Consider the following 12,366-nt stretch of genomic DNA (forward strand, 5'->3'; position numbering starts at 1 on the left):
GGCTTCTGGGTGGGCCCGTGTCTCTATGTCAGACTGCTGCTGACAGTGAAAGGGGGGAGCTGGGGCTTTGCCGAATCCCCCTCTGGGTTCCTGGTTCTGCGTTTCCCGAGAACCCCATTAGCACAGAGGCGGTGACAAGCGGCTTCCTGCAGGGGGGTTGGGGGGAGGGGTCAGCGGTGCCCGGGCTCTGCATCAAGGCGACTGAGAGGGTGTAAGAGACAGCACAGTGCTCTGCGAGCAGCTGGCCCTACCACAGTGGGTCCCTGAGCCCCTCCACGAGTCAGCCCTGAGGACCACCAGGGTCACCCCTTAAACCCGAACCAGATCAGCGAGGAGGACCTTGAGCCGGGTCTCGGGCCTGCCCTGACCCCTGAGGAGCCGGAGAGGTGAGAGGGCGAGGGGGGCGTCTGTCTGCAGGTGATTTATTGATCCCAGCGTTGGGTAACGGAGATGCCCGCCCAGGCAGCGTCCTGGAAGCTGGGCCCTGCCGGCCTGTCCCTATGTCAGCCGCCTCAAGGGACGACCTGAACTGAAGGCCAGCGGGTGTCCGCGGTCCTGCTGGGCTTCCAGGAGCACCGTGGGGGGCGCTGAGTCCCGGGTGAGCGGCGTCCAAGGCACTGAGGGGCCAGCGGCACCAGGTGGCCCCCATCAGAAGACGGACTCCACGTCCCCCATCTCCACACACACGGTCTTGAGCTGGGAGTAATACTCGATGGTCACCCGGCCGTTCTCTCTGCCGAAGCCTGCGGGGGACAGGGCCGATCAGGGCCACGAAGGGCAGTTCTGGGAGCCGGGACAGTCTGAGGGGCCCCAACCCTCGCCCCACCCCGCAGGACACACTGCGCTCAGAGTGGACGGCAGCTCTAAAGCAGGGCTAGGGGTTGGGGTTGGGATTAGGGTTAGGGTTAGGGGTTAGGGTTGAGGTTAGGGGTTAGGGCAGGGTTAGGGTTAGAATTAGTGTTAGTTTTAGGGCCAGTGTTAGGATTAGGGTCAAGGTTAGGTGTAAGGTCAGGTTCCTCAGAGAGAGGGGTTAGGGACAGGGGTTTGGGTTCAGTCTAGAGTTAAGGGTTAGGTTTAGGGGTTTGGGTTAAGATTAGGCTAGCGTTAGGATTAGGCCAGGGTTAGGGATAAGACCAAGGTTAGGGTTTAGGTTAGGGCTAGAGTTAGGGTTAGGGCTGGGGTTCAAGTCAGGGTTAAGGTTAGGGTTAGAGGTTTGGGTTAAGTCTATGGTTAAGAGTTAGGGTTAGGTTTAAGGCTGGGTTAGGGTTAGGGTTAGGCTAGGGTTAAGGTTAGGCTTAGGGATTAGGGCTAGGGTTCAGGATTAGGGTTAGGGTTAAGTTAGGGTTAGGGGTTTGGGTTAAGTCTATGGTTGAGTTCAGGTGTAGGGGTTAGGGTTATTGCTAGGGTTAGGATATAGGTTGGGGTTAGGGTTAGGGCTTGGATTCAGGATTCAGGATTAGGATTATAGATCAGTTAGGGTTAGGGGTTTGGGTTAAGTGTGGTTAGGGGCCAGGTTAGGGTTCGGGCTGGAGTTAGGGTTAGGGTCCAGCAGCTCTGGGGAAACCCCGAGCCCAAGAGCCGCTGCCAGGGTTGGTGGTCGCGGCCCGAGGGTCCCGCCCTCCAGGGTGCTCACCCGACTTCTTGTAGCCCCCGAAGGGCAGCTCCACGGGGCTGACGTTGTAGTTGTTGATATAACACACGCCCGCCTGCAGCTCAGCCGCCACCCTGTGTGCCCGCTGGATGTCCCTGCAGGGGGACACGCACGGCCCGTCAGCCCGGCCCCGAGCCCCCCTTCCCACCGGCATGCACGCCATGAGCCCCGACAGGTCGGCCGGAAGGAGAAGGGGGTTGGGGGCCTGACACGTCGACCTGGTGCCCCTGTGGCCTCAGACCGAAGTGGGGGTCTCACACGCACAGGACAGACGTCAGCGGGGGCCCTCGGCCGCAGCTGGGTGGCACCGGGCACCAGACCCAGGCCTGATTCTGAATATCATCAGTGGCACTATTTTGGTTCTGGAATCACACCTGGTGATACACAGGGCTGACTCCTGGCTCTGCACTCAAGAGTTACTCCTGGTGGTGCTCAGGAGACCCTATGGGATGCTGGGACTCGAACCCGGGTTGGCCGCATGCCAGGCAAACGCCCTCCCCGCTGTGCTATGGCTCCAGACTCCTGGCCCCTGACTTTAAAATAATGTCGTACATCAACTATATGGGGACAAGACTGGGGAGGAGAGAGGGGACCAGAGGGGAGAGGGCCAGCGGGGCAGAGAGGAATAGAAGGGGAAGGATGGGGCCGTGGGGGGACTCTCCCGAGTGGGAGCAAGGACCCGCCCGCACCTGGTGAAGACGCCCGCGGCCAGCCCGAAGGTGGTGTCGTTGGCTCTGCGTAGCACCTCGTCCTCCGTGTCGAAGGGCAGAATGGACATGACCGGCCCGAAGATCTCCTCCCTCACGCACCTCATGTCATCTGTGCAGCCGGCTGTGGACACCCCCCAGGGACCATCAGAGATCACGGCAGCCATCAGAGGCCATGGCACCATCAGAGACACCACGAAACCGTCAGAGACCATGGAACTGTCAGAGATCACGGAACCGTCAGAGGCACCACAGAACCATCAGAGACCATGGAACCATCAGAGACCACGGAACCGTCAGAGACACCATGGAACCGTCAGAGGCACCACGGAACCATCAGAGACACCACGGAACCGTCAGAGACCATGGAACTGTCAGAGACCACGGAACCGTCAGAGACACCACGGAACCATCAGAGACCATGGAACCATCAGAGGCCGGGAACCGTCAGAGACCATGGAACTGTCAGAGACCACGGAACCGTCAGAGACACCACGGAACCATCAGAGACCATGGAACCATCAGAGACCACGGAACCGTCAGAGACACCATGGAACCGTCAGAGACACCACGGAACCGTTAGAGACCATGGAACCGTCAGAGACCACGGAACCGTCAGAGACCATGGAACCGTCAGAGACCACGGAACTGTCAGAGACCACGGAACCGTCAGAGGCCACGGGCAGCCATCAGAGGCCAGGGGGTCTGTCAAAGGCGGGTCGGGGTTCAAGCTCCCCAGCTGTGCTCCAGGTGAGCACCCAGAGTTCTGGGACAAGGGCTGGAGCGATAACACAGCAGGCAAAGGCGCTGGCCTGGCACGCAGCCGACCCGGGTTCGATCCCCGGCATCCCCTAGGGTCCCCCGAGCACCGCCAGGAGCGATTCCTGAGTGCAGAGCCAGGAGTCGGCCCTGAGCATCGCCGGGTGGGACCCAAAACACAAAACCAAAGAATCCCCGAGTTCAGGACAAGCCCCGTCGCCCCGTCCCAGGGCGTGGCGTCCGCCTCCAGACCGTTCACCCCGACATCGACGTTCCCGCCTCTCGGCTTTGACCCCCAGAGTGTCACCCCCCGAGGGGCAGGGAGGGGGCGGCGCTCACCCAGCACACATGGGGTCATGTAGAAGCCGTCCTTCAGCTTGGGGTCCTCGGGCACGTAGGGGTCCCCGCCACACAGCACCTTGGCGCCCTGCGGGGGGCCGGGAGGAAACGGGCACTGTGGGGGGACGCGGGACCCAAGGGGCTTCCGGAAACAGACGCCGGCCGGCCCGGCCGCCCCCTCACCTGCGCCTTCGCCTCCCGCACGAAGCCCAGCACCAGCTCCAGGTGCGGCCGGTTGATGAGGGGCCCCATGCGCGTGTCCTCCAGGAGGGGGTCCCCGATCTTGATGCGCTGCGTGTGCTTGACCACCTCGGCCGTGAAGCGCTCCACGATGTCCTTCTGCACGAACACCCTCGTGCCGTTACAGCAGACCTGGGGGGGGGGGGCGGGGAGGGCGTGAGCCTGGACGGGGACGGCACACCGGGACCGGGCCGCATGCCGCGGGGGGCACCCACCTCGCCCTGCGTGAGGAAGTTGGCCATCAGCGCGCCCTTGACGGCGTTCTCGAGGTGGCAGTCCGAGAAGATGATGAGCGGGGACTTGCCGCCCAGCTCCAGCGTGACCGGCTTGATGCCCTGAGCGGACAGCTCCATGATCTGCGGGCGGGACGAGCAGGACGGGGCGCTGGACGCCGAAGCCGGACCCGACCTCCGGCGCCAACAGCCAAGGGGGACCTCGTGCGTGTGCGTGTACACACACACACACACACACACACACACAGGCACAGAGCACATGCCTAACCCTCCTCCATTCACACACACACACTCATACACTCACAAGCACACAGACACACAGCGCACACCTGGCCTTCCTCATGCGCACACATGCAGAGTATACACACACAGCACATATCTGGCCACCCTCCACATACACACAGACTCGCACACACACGCACACGCACACCTGGCCTTCCTCCATGCACACACATGCAGATGCGTGCACGCATACCTGACACCCCCATACACACACACACACACGCACACACACGCATACTCACATCCATGCACACGTGCACAGAGCACGCACCCAACCCCGCTCCGTTCGTACACGGGGCCCGGGCTGCCCGCCCTGCCCCTCCCTCCCGCAGGCCTGGCCCGGAGATCAGCGGGCAGAGTCCCCCCGGCGCCCCAGAGAACCCCGAGGCAGGGAGGGAGAAGCCGCCCTTGGCGCTGAGCCTCGAGATTGGGCTGGGGGCGGGATGCCACACCTGGGGGCTCGGCTGACCTTTGGCCCGCGCCCGCCCCGCCCGGCAGCACCCAGACTCACCTTCCTGCCCGTGGGCACGCTCCCCGTGAAGGAGACCTTGGCCACGTCGGGGTGGCGGCACAGCAGCTGCCCGGTGACGGCCCCACCCTGGACCACGTTGAACAGCCCCGGGGGCGCCCCGGCCTGCGTGTAGATCTCGGCCAGCAGTAGGGTGGACACGGGCGTGAACGGCGACGGCTTGAAGACCATGGAGTTACCTGGGTGGGCACCGGGGCCTCAGCGGCGGGGGCCGGGACTGACCGCCCGTCCCAGAGGCAGGTGGATGCGGCCAGTGGGGGCTGAGGCCCACCCCTCGGGCCTCCTCACCCAGGACCCCGAGTCTGCTGGCTTCCCTGGAAGCTTCTAGAACCCGCTTCCTTCTTGTTCTAGAAGTTTCTCCAACAGAGCAGGCCGGAGGCCTCCGGAACGGCCCAGTGGGTGGGGGACGGACCTGCAGCTCCCTGGGTCTCCGCAACACCCCTCCCCAACCTCCGCACCCTTCCTCCACCCCCCGCCTCTGCCGTGGGGGTCGGGGCGCTCACCGCAGGCCAGGGCAGGCGCCGACTTCCAGCACGCGATCTGGAAGGGATAGTTCCAGGCCCCGATGCCCACGCACACCCCGAGGGGCTCCCGCCGGGTGTAGCCGAAGGACCCACCGGGCAGCTGCACGTGCTCGCCTGGAGGGAGGGAGGGAGGGAGGGAAGGGCAGTGAGGGGCCAGGACCCCCAAAAGGGCCCCATCCGCCCACCTCTACCTCCAGATGGGGAAGAAGCCAGAACTCGGGTCTCGCCCCAGCCCCCAAGTCCCGCGGGGCCTCGGGGACCGCTGGGGTCCGGCGCAGGGGCCAGGCCAGGGCTGTCCCCTCGCTCACCCGCCATGGAGCCGGCCAGCCCCGCGTAGTACTCCAGGCACTGCCAGGCCGTGTCCACGTCCAGGCGCGCCTCGAAGACCGACTTGCCGTTGTTAATGGTCTCCATCACGGCGATCTCATCCTTCCGCTCCTGCGGGACGGGGGACCAGCGTCAAGACTCCGTGGAGGGGGGTCAGGCCCGCGCCTGGTGCCGGGCCCAGCTGGCCAAGGCGTGTTGGGGGGAGGACGGAGATCGCATGTGGGCGCGTGGTGAGCACATGGTTCCCGCGGGCGCACGTCTGCAGGGTCGGGGCGACAGCCAGCATCCCCCGGGACTCGGGACCTGACACCAACTTGTCCGATGTGTCGGCTGGGGACCCCGTGAGTCACATCAATGGGGGTTTGGGGGGGCCACGGCATGAGATGGGGGGGTCTGCTCGGCTTCCAGCCCCAGGGGAGGAGTCTCGCGGGGCCGCAGCAGGGAAAGGGGGAAAAAACACGGAGTTCACGCCCTGCTGGCTGGTGACAACGTCCCCTCCCTTTCGCCGGGGACGGCCGATCAGCTCAGGACCCAAGGACGGTTCTCGAATGCAGAGAAGTGGCCTCCAGCTGCGGTCACCAGAGAAAGGAGGGCAGTCGGCCAGCGCTTGCTTTGCATATGGCAGACCCGGGTTTGATCCCTGGCATCATGTGTGATCCTCCCAGGAGTGATCACTGAGCACAGAGGGAGCCCTGAGCACTGCCGGGCGCGGCCCCCAAACTACAGCAGACAGAAGGGGCGACAGCCCAGCAGGGAGGGTGTTTGCCTGGCGCCTGGGTTCGATCCCCAGCATCCTATAGCGTCTGCTGATCGATCACTGCCAGGAGTGATTCCTGAGCACGGAGCCGGGAGTAAGCCCTGAGCATCGCTGGGGTGTGACCCCAAACGACCAGACCAAAAACCAAACCAGAGAAACTGGAAGTGTGAAAATTGCAATAGAAAGTAGGCGGCGGGTCCCGGGGGCCTGACTCTCCGCAGAGGGAGTGTCGAACCGGGTGTCGCGGACACTTGAGAGGGTGCTGAGACGTGTCCGACCGCCAGGGGGGCCCGGGCAGAAAGGGCTGCGGGGCTTACCCCGGGGTCCATGGAGAGCGGGCAGGGGGTCCCTGGGAGAGGCACTGAGTGAGCAGGAAGGAGCAGGTGGCCGACAGGCGCCCGCTGGCCACGGGGCCACGCCCGGTGGGTGCGGCGGCGGGAAGTGACCAGCCGTCCCGTCCCTGCAGAGTCCAGAGAGAAGAGGAAGGAAGCAGGAAAACAGGAAGAGGAGGTTCGGTTTTCAGGTCAGAGGACCAGGGAGCAGCTCTGGGGCCTTTTCCAGCCGAGAACCCGGTTCTGAGACGCGGGGCGGCTGCAGGGAGGGAGGGAGGGAGGGAGGGAGAGGATGGAGTGGGGAGCACTGCAGGCAAAGAGCACCCCGAGAAGCCCTCCCCCACCCCCATCTCCAGCTGAACATAGCCCTCGACAAGGCAGCCGCCACAGGAGGTCGCGGAGGAAGAGGGTGACCCAAACCAGCCTCTCGGGGCTGGAGCGATAGCACAACGAGGAGGGCGTTGGCCTTGCACGCGGCCGACCCGGGTTCGATTCCCAGCATCCCATGCGGTTCCCTGAGCACCGTCAGGAGTGATTCCTGAGTGCAGAGCTAGGAGGAACCCCTGAGCATCGCCGGGTGGGACCCAAGAAGCAAAAAGAAAAAAGAAAAACAGGGTCGAGCGATAGCACAGCGGGGAGGGCGTTGGCCTTGCACGTGGCTGACCCGGGTTCGATCCTCGGCCTCCCACAGGGTCCCCCGGGACACCGCCAGGAGTGATCCCTGAGTGCAGAGCCAGGAGGAACCCCTGAGCATCGACAGGTGGGACCCAGAAAGAAAACAAAATGAAACAAAAACAAAACAGCAGCCTCTCGTGGTGTGCGGGCGAGGACCTACACATGGCAGAGCACCAAAGCGAGACGACCAGTGGCCACGGCCCAGCAGGGCAGGGCAGGGCAGGGCGGGAGGGCGGGGGAAGGGCGCGGGACCCGGCATCCTGCAGTCAGATGTACAGTGTGGCAGATCGAAACATCCCCGGAACCCCAAAGTAGGAAAGGGCCAAAGCTTGGGACGGGGCGGAAACCCTCAGGGGCTGAGGTCCGGGGTCAAGGCCCAGGAGGTGGCCGGAGGGTGTGGGGGCAGCTGCCGGCCTTCTCCTGTCTTATCTGCGGGAGGGACACCACTTTGAACCGGGGTCTTGCAACACTCACTGTGACGCAGCCTCCCGGCTCAGCCAGTGTACGAACGCTCTGACCCCCACTCCAGCCGGAAGCAGCCCTCGGCCACGCCAGATGTGGCCCCAAATCTCATCCCCACCCCCAAACACACACACACACACACACACACACGCACGCACACACGCACGCACACCCTGGCACAAACACCCCCGGCCCCTCTGGGTGGGAAAGGACCAAAGGAAGCCCCCCCGGGGCTCGGGGGGATGCTATGGGACGCCGGGAATCGAACCCGGGTCAGCCGGGAGTCCAGAAAGCGGCTCTGCACAGGGGATAAGACCGTGTGCAGGGCTGGAGTCATAGCACAGCGGGGAGGGCGTTGGCCTTGCACGTGGCCAACCCGGGTTCGATTCCCAGCATCCCATAGGGTCCCCCGAGCATTGCCAGGAGTGATTCCTGAGTGCAGAGTCAGGAGGGACCCCTGAGCATCGCTGGGTGGGACCAAAAAGCAAAAACAAAACAAAAAAAGACCTTGTGTGACGTGGCCAAGGGAATGCCCCCCGCCCCAGCCCCATTCACCCTCGGAGCCGCCTGGCCCCTGCAAACGCGGCCAACAGCTTACCCGGATGATCCTGGCGGCCTCCAGAAGGATCTGGCCGCGCTCCATGCCTGACTTCTGCTTCCAGAGTTTGAAGGCGGCCTGGGCATCCTGCACCGCGAGGTTTACCTCCTTCTCTCCGGAGCAGGGGAAGGTGGCGATCACCCGGCCTGTGGGCGGGATCGGGGTGCCTGTGAGCCTGGTGCTGGTGATGCTACCCTGGCGGTACTCCCAGCTCCCAGCGATTCCGTCCCCACAAATACCAGAAGTTCCCTCCGAAGAGTTTGGGGGTCAGGGGGCAGAGCCATAGCACAGCGTTTGGAAAGGCGTTGGCCTTGCACGCGGCCGACCCGGGTTCGATCCCCGGCATCCCATAGGGTCCCCGAGCACCGCCAGGAGTGATCCCTGAGTGCAGAGCCAGGAGGAACCCCTGAGCATCGCCGGGTGGGACCCAAAAAGGGAAAAAAAAATTGAAAGGCCGGAGAGACAGTACCCGAATGAAGGCACTTGCCTCACGATCCTGCCGACCCAGGTTTGAGAACCCGCGTGACCTAAGTACCACCTGGCCAGAGGCAGAACAGCCCCGGGAGTACTGCGAGGTTTGGCCCAATGCCCAAAAAACAACCCAAAACACCGCTGAATAAATGCCGCGGGCTTCAGTCCAGCAAAAACAAGTGTTTCGACCTCCGACCTGCCCTCACGAGACATGGGTTCGGGGTGTCCGCCCTCCTGTCTTACTTCAAAGGCCACTGAAGGCCACTGACCAGTACTTCCACCAGGAATTCTGTCAAACACCTTAATAGTGTTTGAGGGACCCCGGGTCTTGCAAAACCAAAAGTGAAAGTGGTCAGTCTCTTGGGAGCACTGAAGCACTGTCCTCCCGTTGTTCATCGATTTCCTCGAGCAGACCCAGTAACATCTCGGGGAAAAAAAAATTATTTTTTTAAAAGAAAAGAAAAATAGGAACTTGAGTGACAGCACAGCAGGGAGGGCGTTTGCCCTGCATGTGGCTAACCCGGGTTCGATTCCCAGCATCCCATAGAGTCCCGTGAGCACCGCCAGGAGTGATTCCAGAGCGCAGAGCCAGGAGGAACCCCTGTGCATCGCCGGGTGTGACCCAAAAAGCAAAAAATTAATAAAAATAAAGGGCTCAGTCTCCTGAATCCAGATGGGGTGCTGGGGGTTGAACCCTGGTCAGCTCCATGCCAGGCAAGCACCTTACCTGCTTATCTCTCTGGCCCCAAACACCCAGAGTCTTCTATGTGATTTTTTTTTTAATTATCTATTTTTTTGGATTTCAGGCCACACCGGCAATGCTCTGGGGTTCCTCCTGGCTCATGCACTCAGGAATCACTCCTGGCGGTGCTTGGGGGGGACCCTATGAGATGCTGGGAATCGAACCCCGGTCAGCCACGTGCAAGGAAAACGCCCTCCCCGCTGGGCAACCGCTCCGGCCTCCTTCTAAGCGATTTTTAAGGAGAGAATCTTCCCGCCAGGCTCCCGGGGAGTGAAGACAGAGCTGGGACAGGCCAGCAGGCCACTGGTGGTGCTGGACAAAGCGCCTTTTGTCCGGTTCCCAGGCTGGTGGGGGTGGGGCCCTGGGGCTCTCCCGGGGGCCAACAGGCCAGCCGGGCTCTCGGCTCTCCCCGGGGGGCCGGGTCCCTCATCGGGCCCCATCTCCGGGCAATCTGGCCGTCCGCCCTGCGCGCTGCCCAGTTATCTACACTTTCTCTTGCAGCCGCAAAGATTCCGTAAGAGCAGACAGGAAACGCAGGGGGTGCAGCTGGGGCAGGGCCTGCAGGCGCAGGGCTGGGGGGCAGCGAGGGCGAGGGTCTGCAGGGCTGGGGCCTGGGGGGCGGCGAGGGGGAGGGTCTGCAGGCGCAGGGCTGGAGGCGGCGAGGGGGAGGGTCTGCAGGGCTGGGGGGCTGGGGGGCTGCGAGGGGGAGGGTCTGCAGGGCTGGGGGGCTGGGGGGCTGCGAGGGGGAGGGTCTGCAGGGCTGGGGGGCTGGGGGGCGGCGAGGGGCAGGGTCTGCAGGCGCAGGGCTGGGGGGCGGCGAGGGGGAGGGTCTGCAGGCGCAGGGCTGGGGGGCTGCGAGGGGGAGGGTCTGCAGGGCTGGGGGGCTGGAGGGCAGCGCGGGGGAGGGTCTGCAGGGCTGGGGGGCTGGGGGCGGCAAGGGGCAGGGTCTGCAGGCGCAGGGCTGGGGGGCGGCGAGGGGGAGGGTCTGCAGGGCTGGGGGGCCGGGGGGCAGCGCGGGGCAGGGTCTGCAGGCGCAGGGCTGGGGGGCTGCGAGGGGGAGGGTCTGCAGGGCTGGGGGGCTGGAGGGCAGCGCGGGGGAGGGTCTGCAGGGCTGGGGGGCTGGGGGCGGCAAGGGGCAGGGTCTGCAGGCGCAGGGCTGGGGGGCGGCGAGGGGGAGGGTCTGCAGGGCTGGGGGGCCGGGGGGCAGCGCGGGGCAGGGTCTGCAGGCGCAGGGCTGGGGGGCTGCGAGGGGGAGGGTCTGCAGGGCTGGGGGGCTGGAGGGCAGCGCGGGGGAGGGTCTGCAGGGCTGGGGGGCTGGGGGGCTGCGAGGGGGAGGGTCTGCAGGGCTGGGGGGCTGGGGGGCTGCGAGGGGGAGGGTCTGCAGGGCTGGGGGGCTGGGGGGCTGCGAGGGGGAGGGTCTGCAGGGCTGGGGGGCTGGGGGGCGGCGAGGGGGAGGGTCTGCAGGGCTGGGGGGCTGCGAGGGGGAGGGTCTGCAGGGCTGGGGGGCCGGGGGGCGGCGCGGGGCAGGGTCTGCAGGCGCAGGGCTGGAGGCGGCGAGGGGGAGGGTCTGCAGGGCTGGGGGGCTGGGGGGCTGCGAGGGGGAGGGTCTGCAGGGCTGGGGGGTTGCGAGGGGGAGGGTCTGCAGGGCTGGGGGGCTGGGGGGCTGCGAGGGGGAGGGTCTGCAGGGCTGGGGGGCTGGAGGGCTGCGAGGGGGAGGGTCTGCAGGGCTGGGGGGCTGGGGGGCGGCGAGGGGGAGGGTCTGCAGGGCTGGGGGGCCGGGGGGCGGCGCGGGGGGCCGGGGGACGGCGCGGGGCAGGGTCTGCAGGGCTGGGGGGCCGGGAGGCATCGCGGGGCAGGGTCTGCAGGCGCAGGGCCGGCCCCGCCCGGGCGTGCACGGGGACGCGCGTGCACGGGACAGCGCCCGGGACCCCGCAGGCCCGGACCCCCGCGCGGCCGCCCCCCCCGGCCCGGACCCGCGCGCGCCTCACCCGTGGCGGGCTCGAACGCCTTCTCGCTGCCCGACTCGTCGGCCGGGCTCACGCGGGCCCCGCCGCGGAAGTTGAGCGGCTGCGACACGACGAAGGTCCCGGTGCTCATGGCGGCGGCGGCGGGACGGGGCGCGCGGAGCAGCAGCGGGCGCGCGAGGCACAACATGAGCGAGCGGCGCGCGGCCCGGGACTGGCGCGCCGCCCGCCGGCCGGCCGGGCCGCGGGGGCGGGGCCGCGGGGCGGGGCCTCTTGTCATTGGGCGGGCCCCTTCCCGGGGCGGGGCTTCCTGGGCGGAGCCTCCAGCTGGGGGAGGGGCCTAGAGGGACGGGGCCTCATGCCATAGGGCGGGCCCGGGCGAGGGGCGGGGCTAACGGGGGTTGGGCCTCATATCATAGGGAGGATCCGAGCGAGGGGTGGGGCCTCAGGAGAAGACCGGGTCTTATGGGGGGGTGGGTTTCGCGTCATGGGGCGGGTCCCGGCCCGGGGCGGGGCTTCCTGGGCGGAGCCTCCCGTTGTGGGCGGGGCCTAGGGGGACGGGGCCTCATGCCATAGGGCGGGCCCGGGCGAGGGGCGGGGCTAACGGGGGTTGGGCCTCATATCATAGGGAGGATCCGAGCGAGGGGTGGGGCCTCAGGAGAAGACCGGGTCTTATGGGGGGGTGGGTTTCGCGTCATGGGGCGGGTCCCGGCCCGGGGCGGGGCTTCCTGGGCGGAGCCTCCCGTTGTGGGCGGGGCCTAGGGGGACGGGGCC

At 66.0% G+C, this 12,366-nt stretch overlaps 1 protein-coding gene across 1 annotated transcript; it reads right to left on the minus strand.

Moving 5' to 3' along the window:
• Window positions 1–490: 490 nt before the first annotated feature.
• ALDH9A1 (aldehyde dehydrogenase 9 family member A1) lies at window positions 491–11,816 on the minus strand. Its single transcript, XM_056109495.1, has 11 exons — window positions 11,617–11,816; window positions 8,416–8,561; window positions 5,573–5,702; window positions 5,244–5,378; window positions 4,723–4,919; window positions 3,912–4,052; window positions 3,640–3,828; window positions 3,457–3,544; window positions 2,341–2,482; window positions 1,634–1,746; window positions 491–743 (listed from the first exon to the last, which is right to left on the minus strand). Exons 1-11 carry the CDS (start codon window positions 11,780–11,782, stop codon window positions 649–651), a joined length of 1,542 nt encoding a protein of 513 aa, XP_055965470.1. The 5' UTR covers window positions 11,783–11,816; the 3' UTR covers window positions 491–648.
• Window positions 11,817–12,366: the final 550 nt, after the last annotated feature.

This window comes from Sorex fumeus, unplaced genomic scaffold (assembly GCF_029834395.1).
Source record: "Sorex fumeus unplaced genomic scaffold, SorFum_2.1 ptg000272l, whole genome shotgun sequence".
NCBI classification, from domain to species: Eukaryota; Metazoa; Chordata; class Mammalia; order Eulipotyphla; family Soricidae; genus Sorex; species Sorex fumeus.

Coding starts and splice junctions, on each gene's coding strand:
- ALDH9A1 (XM_056109495.1), bottom strand. CDS start 11,782: ATGTTGTGCCTCGCGCGCCCGCTGCTGCTCCGCGCGCCCCGTCCCGCC. Junction 4,053..4,722: donor GCGTGCCCACGGGCAGGAAG/GTGAGTCTGGGT, acceptor TCCCGCCCGCAG/ATCATGGAGCTGTCCGCTCA. Junction 1,747..2,340: donor GCCGCGGGCGTCTTCACCAG/GTGCGGGCGGGT, acceptor GTCCCCCTGCAG/GGACATCCAGCGGGCACACA.